The sequence below is a fragment of the Cariama cristata genome, unplaced genomic scaffold (assembly GCF_000690535.1).
Source record: "Cariama cristata isolate BGI_N322 unplaced genomic scaffold, ASM69053v1 scaffold8253, whole genome shotgun sequence".
Lineage (NCBI taxonomy): Eukaryota > Metazoa > Chordata > Aves > Cariamiformes > Cariamidae > Cariama > Cariama cristata.
The window spans coordinates 16,836-25,522 of NW_009608896.1; the positions used below are offsets into that span (position 1 = coordinate 16,836).

The 8,687-nt window shown below is 38.4% G+C and overlaps 1 protein-coding gene across 1 annotated transcript in view; it reads left to right on the forward strand.

Moving 5' to 3' along the window:
* The window catches only part of LOC104159425 (probable phospholipid-transporting ATPase VD), a gene marked incomplete at its 3' end in the record, with an annotated part of 14,895 nt that extends 7,434 nt beyond the window's left edge, over window positions 1-7,461 (forward strand). The window contains exons 4-9 of the mRNA XM_009697325.1: window positions 8-132; window positions 4,169-4,254; window positions 5,241-5,347; window positions 6,089-6,220; window positions 6,944-7,071; window positions 7,209-7,461. Of these exons, the coding sequence (XP_009695627.1) occupies window positions 8-132; window positions 4,169-4,254; window positions 5,241-5,347; window positions 6,089-6,220; window positions 6,944-7,071; window positions 7,209-7,461 (831 nt within the window). The remainder of the gene's footprint in view (window positions 1-7; window positions 133-4,168; window positions 4,255-5,240; window positions 5,348-6,088; window positions 6,221-6,943; window positions 7,072-7,208) is intronic.
* Between the last annotated feature and the right edge of the window lie 1,226 nt (window positions 7,462-8,687).

Consider the following 8,687-nt stretch of genomic DNA (forward strand, 5'->3'; position numbering starts at 1 on the left):
GAAATCTTCCCTGCTGACATGGGGCTGCTATATTCTAGTGACCTAGATGGGATCTGTTACATCGAAACGGCAGGCCTTGATGGAGAAACCAATCTAAAGCAGAGGCAGGTGGTGAGAGGATATTCAGAGCAGGTGATAATTGTGCATTTCTAGTGGTGTAAGAAAGTTAAAATGACAGATGGTCAACTAAAAAATCCCAAACAACCCAGCCCTCTAGATTGCCAATTCTTGATAGCTCAACAATCCCCATCTGAAAACAATGTAACTAGGTAACATTGTTCTAATTTGTTGCTTGAGTTATTTTGGAGCAAATCTTTGTGTGTTCACTTAACTCAGAGAGATCTATTTCAAGGAATGCAAGAATTTTTTAGAAGGGAGTTCTGTGCTGTATAAAGATCTAGAGAAAGGAGCAGATACTGTCTTCTCTCTTTCACTGTTTTTTCGTATTGCAAATGATTTTTACCTCCATACAACACTTAGTAGTATTCCGAGCAGACAAAATGCTGGAGACTGGCACAGAGAAGACAATATCAAAAGAACAAAGAATTCTGGCATTTCTGCAGTCTTCAGCACACCTGTTACTGACTTCTGCTGCTGAAACACCATGCTGAAAACGATAGCAGGGAGACTCAGGGCTGTCCATAGTGACAGACTGTTTAGTCCTCTAGAGATAAAATTACCTGGACTGCCTCTGAGTTGGCAGCAGTGGTGAGGAAGTGAGGAGTACCACCTTGTTGTGCATTAAGACTCATCTGTTACTTAGCTAGTGTGGTAATACCAAAAGCATGACGTAATATCTGTGAACAAAGCTGTTTCATAACCTCTTACAGTGATGTGCTTTTTTTTTTTCTTTCTTTCTTGATTTAATCTTAAAACAATAAGGCAGAAAGGACTGTTTGACCCTTCTGTGGATACATATGATTACACAAGGCAAAATACAAATGATTCTACAGGCTTACATCATACTGAGGTGGCTCTGATCTCATAACAGCTCCTGCTACCAAGGTCTGATTTCAGTCTCACTCAAGAAAGAGCCTGTTTTCTCTGTTTCCAGAAAACTTGTGCCAAAATGCTAGGAAGATTCGTGTTGTGCAAAAAAAGTGACAATTCCTTCACCATTCAAGACAGTTCATTTTTGTCCTCAAATGAAAAAAAAAAACCAAAACCCCAAAAAAAAAGGTAATAGTCATTGTATAGTCATCTTGTCAGGACTCTGTGATTTCTGAATGTAAAGCCATGGTCAGCTTCACAGACCTCTGGTGCCTCGCCAGCTGAGTTTCAGCCAGAGGCTTTGTCCTTATAAACTCGGGCTGAGTAAGACTGGCAGTGCTCTGTAAGAGGAGAGGCTGACTGCTTGACCTCTCCATTTCTTAAGCTCAGAAGAATAGGAATAAACTACATCAAATTAAGACAAGGGCTAAAAAGACTTAACCTAGGAGGTTGTTATGTCCTGCTTCTTTGTGACTGGGCAAGTAGAAACACAAATGAAAAAGGTTATCAGTGGGGCACCTGTTCTTGCACTTGGGATTCCTTTAGGAGAAGGCAAGACAGAATTAAAGCATGAAACAGAAGCTGAAACTGTCATAGTCCAATTTATTTTTTGGCAACTTACAATAGCAGAATTTTTTCTTTTAAGTGTTTAAATGACAACAGGAAAGAAATTGGGAAAGTAACTTGAGCCTTCTTAGGTAACAGTGGGTAACAAGGCACAGAACACCGTCTCCAACCATCTTCGCATTCATAGAGAAATACACCAAACAGCTGAGGACGTGCTGCCTGAGCATAATGAGCTATTTAGTGAACAAACTGACATTAGTTTGCTGCTTTCAAGATACTCAAATGTTGCTTCTCATTAAGAAGGGGTTAATCTCCTTTTCCTTCCATACCTCATATGATTAGCTGAACCAAGCACAGGTTCTCCGGGGTGGAGAAGCTAATATGCCATTAGCACTAAGTCACTGTGGGTAGTGAATGTTTCCTGTTATGTTGTAAGAGAGGCCACAGGACTGCACTGGTCAGTTCCTTCTCGGCCTACGTGGTCAATGACTGAATCCAGTCCTTGCTGCAGCATCCTCAAACCTGGTGGAGAGGAATGTGCTATCCTTTTCTTCCAGGCAACCTAAGAAGCCAGGCTGATGAAAGGAGTTGCCAGCTCTCCTCTTCCACCTTGGCCATGCACCCACTCCATTCCCATGTCATGTTATCAAACCGTATAGTTTGTCAGGAACGCAGCATGGCCAAAGCAGCAGGCATGGCCTTGGAAAGCTGCCTGTCTCCCCATTCCAGTGGGAGAGCCTGGTGCAGGGCCTATCACTCCCAGCTACTGTACTCAATTCCCATCTTTATTGTCCTCCTCCTTTAACGGCCTTTACACAAAATCCAAGTAATTTTAATTCTGCCATAGAAAATCTCTTTTGTGCCAGGAAACATAGGAGAGCGTCTCAAGAAATAAGGTGCAAAATCTTCTACTGTCAGTATTTACTTTGTCAAAGTTAAGGTTATAATGAAGTAGTATAGACCATATAGTATACTTTATAGACCATAAACTTATAGTCCAGGAGGATCTGAGTGCCCATATCAAGATAGTTGCTTTTGGACATACTTTTTGACACCTTTGTTTTATACTGGCAGAATGTAGGCATAACTTCTGTGCCCATTGTAGGTTACAACCCGAGTTTCTGTGGTTGCTATTTCAAGGTATATTGCAAGAAGCTCCTACTAACACCTTCACTGCTATTACAAATTGTTTGACCAAGTCAAATGGTTTAGTTGTCCATCAAAAATCAGATGCTTTCACCAGAGATACATACTTGGAGACAGTTTCCAGGCTGTGAAGAGAAGAATCGACTGCTTTGGCTATTTTACTTCCTTTTGGAGGTAGTTCTTGTTCTCTTTGTGCTCTTTTTTGTATAATCATTTTACAGTGTGAAATGCTTGAAAAGCATGAATCAATTATACTGACTAATGTTTTAAGAGATGTCGTACTTCCTGTAGAAGTAAACGTGAGAAAATTCAGTGGAGAGAGAGGTCTTTCATATAATTCATTAAATTTGCAAACAGACTGAAGGCATCTATCTGTATGAGGCTGTGTTCATATTGAGTTCAGGTTAATACAGGGCAACAAATCAATACAGCAAAACATAGCAAAAAGAGGGTTTTTTTTAATCAAGCCAACAAAGTACATGTTAATAATATTACGTCTTCTGAGTTTAAAATTCTACTTACAGAATTGTGTTTTAACCTCACAGTTACTCTTCTGCCAGTACAAAGTCACGGAATTGTGGGAGTGCAGCCTTCTTAGAGACCTGTAATTGTGTAGAAGATATATTCAGTTATACCTGTGAATTACAGATTTATCCTTGGAGTTTAAAACCTTAAGTTGATCATTCTTTTTTTCTAAAGAGCAGAACAAATGACTTTCCAAAGAGTTAGTGGAAGGTACTCAGCTTGGAAACAGCTCTGTTATACTAGAGGCATACTCATTTGCTATTAATTGAAATTAAATTGCAAGTGCAATTGCAGGTAATTCCAAAGATAAGGCCTTTTGGTTTTTGTTTTACTTCTAGTCAGTTTTCATTCTTTATTAATAAAGGATATTTGTTTTGCTTGTCTCTTCTCTTCACTGAAGAGCTCACCTGCTCTTTATTCTCGACATGTACTTCTGATCTTTTGTAACAGCCCTTTCATCGGTACTGATAAGGCTCAAGCATAATTAAAAAGTTCTACCTGCTCTTTCTTTGCATTAGAACAGATAGTGTCTTGGTCATGGTATCAGAAACAATAGCTGTTTGGAAGAAATTCTGCTTGCAGAGAAGGCAGTGCCTTTTTTTTTTTTTCCTTATCATGAAAAAAACTTACGGGAAGTCTTTGCTTTTCAGATGTTCTTATTGAATTTTTTTTTCTTCTTCCTTACTCTTCCACCCATTTCCTCCTCTCCAGTGTTCAGCAATTCAACTGATGCTTGCCAGGGTTTGATATTTACTGAGAAGTCCTTCCATGCTGTGTAAGTCTGATTTATGCTGGGTAGCACATCATCACCACCACCAGCAAATTACAGTTTCGAAGCTAAATAGTTACATAGTAATATCTGAACCTATGAATTTATGATGTTTTTAAGTTCCATTGTATTTTGTCTGAGTTCTCTGGGGGTTTTTTTCTGTGGCTTTAGGTCTCTGAAATTGATCCAGAAAAATTTTCCAGTAGAATAGAGTGTGAAAGTCCCAACAATGACCTCAGTTGCTTCCGAGGCTTTGTGTAAGTAGGCTTGGTGGCTCTTTAAACTATTGTCATTTGCTTTGGTGCTTTTACTAATTTTCAGAAAGCTCGTAATGTTTACTTTAAAAAATAATGACAATATGTATAGAAGTCAGTTTGCACCACCACAATTCTGAGTGCAGTCCAACAGATAGAGCTCTAGAAGGGCTTTCTGAGCAACAGATTGTGAACTGGGAAAGCCCACTAGTGCTTTTTGGTTTGTATTGAATATTTTCAACATCTTAATTCATGCTGGTTTGAAATTGTGTATTCCATATCTGAAATAACTGTTTCAAATCTGCTCTTAATAACATGTGATATCTACAGTATTTGTAGCTTATCTGTGTCTTTTCTTTTTATGGGTTTATGATTTTTTTTATAGACAGTAGGAAAACAAAATCCTATTTCGTGGGGTGACTGATTTTCAGTTTTTGAGAGTTACGATGTCTATATTCTTCTCTGTGGCCACTGACACATTAGAAATATGAAAAGAAAAATTAATATATATAAATCTTAATCTCTGAGGAAACACCTTGTCAAACAGTGGGCCTACCTGCACTGAAAGTGTGCCACAGGAGTAACGATGCCCACGGTATATTTAAAATGGGATTTTATATTTTATTCGATTTTTTATTTTTTTTTTTTCCCCCCTGATGTTGGCAATCCAAGTAGAAGTTGTAGGCTTTCGGATTTCCAGTGTTTGTCTTGAGCTCTTTTCAGTAGTGTTGCCTACTTCTCATATACCAGCTGGCAAATGCTAGGCCTGTAAACATAAGAAAATTTTAATACAGTGCTTACATGCCTGGATTTTCAAAGGTGATCTGCATGCATGTTACCCCATTCTTTTGAAAAGTCTGACCGGAAATATGAGAATGGCAGTCTGACTAGCAGCTTCTTTGGTAAATCTGCTCCCTCATGGGTTTGCAAAGCTGACTGGTAATTCCTGGAATCCTACAGCTGAAGTAACATGCTTTTTTTTTTCCCAGTGAGCATTCAAACAAGGATCGAGTGGGCCTCAGCAAGGAAAACTTACTGCTCCGAGGATGCACAGTAAGAAACACAGAAGCTGTTGTAGGCATAGTGGTATATGCAGGTTAGTGAACCGCCCTGGCTTTCACAGGCTGCCTTGCAAACAAGATAGAGTTATGTACCCTAAGAAAAGTATTGTACAAAGGGGAATTAGGAGAGTAAAATCTTGAATCCAGCATAAGGCAGCTGTAGCTAGAAATGTTAAGAATGCATGTCTGGATTAAGTTTGTTTCTATTTTAACAATACAAAGAACTGATATGTCTCATTATTCATGGGAGGCCAGCTCTGTTCCATGTGAACAGGTCCTTGTCCTCAACTGTTAGTTGCGATGGTAAACCCAGGCTTTGAAATGGATGTGGAGATATATGTGGCTTCCTTAGGATTTTTTTCTAGTCCAAAACTGAAGCTGGTGCTGTTCTTCATTGTTCTGTATCAAAAGGCAGAGGTTTTTAAACTAATCAATATGATGTATCCAGCCAGACACTTGTAATGCAAGTGCAGGATTTTGTAGAAAATATTAGAAATAATATAGAAAATGTGAAGAATGAGATTGTTTCTATAGGAAGGAATATTATTGACAGTATAAAAGTTAAATGTCTACATGACAGATTTTGATTTAGCTTGTTCAGTTTTCTTTAGGACAGAATTCATACATTGTAGGAACAGTTAATTTGCTCATATTTATAATCTCTGTTCAAATATTAGTTAACAGAAATACCCCATTTCCCAGAGCTTTAGAAATATAAAGCACTTGTGGTTCTGATACCCGCTATTAGCAAATTTCAACCTGTGTTGTGGTTACAGGTCATGAAACCAAAGCCATGCTGAATAACAGCGGACCTCATTACAAGCGCAGTAAATTGGAAAGAAAAATAAACAGTGATATTCTTTGGTGTGTTCTGCTTCTAATTTTGATGTGTTTAACTGGTGCAATAGGTAAGTGAAAATCAGCAGACTCGTGCTATTTTCCTTTCTCAGCCTAGAATGCTTAGTGTTTTATTTTGAGTCTGATTCATTTTAACAGCCCATCTCGGAAACTGCCTTTAGCCATGTGTAATTCCCTAGCACCTGGGGATGCTACCACGTTTTGGTTCATGTTGACATGTTTAAGCTGGAGTGTGGTCAAGAAGTTTATTCCTGGTGCAAGTTCTTAGGTCTGGAACCTGTTTCTCCAGTTGATTTCTCTTTTCTCTCACTAATTGGTCTGCAAAACTCCTACTTTCTCCAAAGATTTTTCAGGTAACATGAGATGTATGTACAGCATTGTGGGGAGAGGCCTGGTGTGACTAGAGTTGTAAGGGCTTGATGTTTTAGGGATTGATTAAATAGTGAGCTTGAGTAAATCTATACAGACTAACTTCTATGACAAATCAAAAAGGTGTTTAAAACATGTTTAAAAAAACTTCTTCAGACCACACTTAATAATGATGTTCACAGGTTAACCAAAACCTGGACAAGCAAATGCATGTAATGTATTTCATGTGTGCATTGATATTTAATTAATTTTAATGGGGTTCCTCTTGAGGAAAAACTCAAGAGATAAAATGGTAGTTTAAAAGCTTAGAGAGAATTGCAGAGTATGACAGCTAACATCATGACCCTGAACTGTGGTATGGTTTACATACAACTGACTCACTTTATCTTGTTCTTGTTTTCAAGGCCATGGAATTTGGTTGAGTAGGTATTCAGAAATACCTTTTTTTAACATCCCTGAGCGAGATGGAAAATCAATTCCTCCAACATTAGCAGGGTTCAATATGTTCTGGACAATGATCATTTTATTACAGGTAACTCTCGTCTGCTTTGAACATGGGTCATATTCTGAACTCGTTTATATCCTTGAAGTAACTCTTCGGCTTCAGTAGAGCCACTTCATGTTTGTAAATGTTTGGTTTTATTTAATCCCCATGTTTTATTTTGGTAGGTCTTGATCCCGATTTCTCTCTATGTTTCAATTGAAATTGTCAAGTTGGGACAAATTTATTTAATACAGAATGACATTGATTTTTACCATGAGAAAACAGACTCGACAATTCAGTGTCGAGCACTGAATATTGCTGAAGACCTTGGCCAGATTCAGTGTATCTTCTCTGACAAGACTGGAACCCTCACTGAAAATAAGATGGTTTTTCGGAGATGCAGCATTGCAGGACAGGAGTATTGCCATGAGGAAAATGGTAAGACACTAAACTTGTGTTCAGAATGGGTCATTTTTCTCTTCTCAGAGAAGGTGAAAGTTTTGATAGGGATCCAGTGGACTTTGAGGTTTGTGTGGCAATACACACTCACAGAAGGTATGAATTCAGACTGATCCTACTAGTAGCCATAAATATTGTTTGGATCCCTTCATGTATAGTGTGTTAAGGGACTTGAAGGCTGTATATAAGATGCTGCTTTGCAGCTAGTTAAGTTCCAACATATTTCATACCACAAACAAAATATTCTTTACTTGCTCTGGAAGAAGTCATGCCTGCTATGTTTTGCTCCTCTCCTTGCAATATTCAGAACCCAGAACATTGGAAAACTGCCCATCTAGTCTTTGCTCTCTTTTTTTTTTTTTTTTTTTTTTTTTTTTTCAACTAGCGTGCCAATGCTTACCTAGCATTTTAGGGTTCAGACATCCTAGCATGACTACCATAGCAGTGTACCACCTTTATGTAATATATCTTAGGCTCTGATTTGACGTTCTGTTACCGTTGAGAATACAGTAACCCAAATAAAATACATGCTGAAGTCAGAGATTTAACAGTAATGTTAAGGTGCAGGTCAAGCAGATGTGTATACGTGTGTGTATTCAGGCTGCAAAGGTAAGTACCTCCATCAAAAATAATGACTGTTGTATTCCTACTTGTATTTTACACACCTGTTTATTGTTAGCCAAAAAGTCAACAAGTGGTGTTACTGGATAGTTGCTGCCTCGTTGTCTAATAGCGTAGCATCTTCCAATATACATTTCATGAGAGCCTACTTGAAGCCTTTTGGGAGCCAGGAGAAGATACAGCTCCAGACACAAGAGAAAATTTGGCAGGGTGACATGAACTCTTTGATTCAATTAGCTGTTTTATTAACTAGATAAAAACCACAAAGTTTTACATACCATGTCTGTATGTAAGTACTAGTGGCTGCAGACATTTGCTGTTTTGTTGGTGGGCAATGCAAATATTCCATGAGATCAAAGATGAGGTGCTGACAGGTGGACACGTGAAACACACCTATGTATTAAGCCCCCCTTTATAGTTTTGCTGCCGGATAGAACTTTCACAACTGTGAGCAAAAGGCACACTCTGCTGGCCACAGCAATGAATCAGTTCAGCTCTTTTTTTGTTGTGTCACAGGAGCAGATGCTTACAAACCATTTTTACAGTAACTTCTGCACATATTTTGAAAGTTTTATGATGCGAGT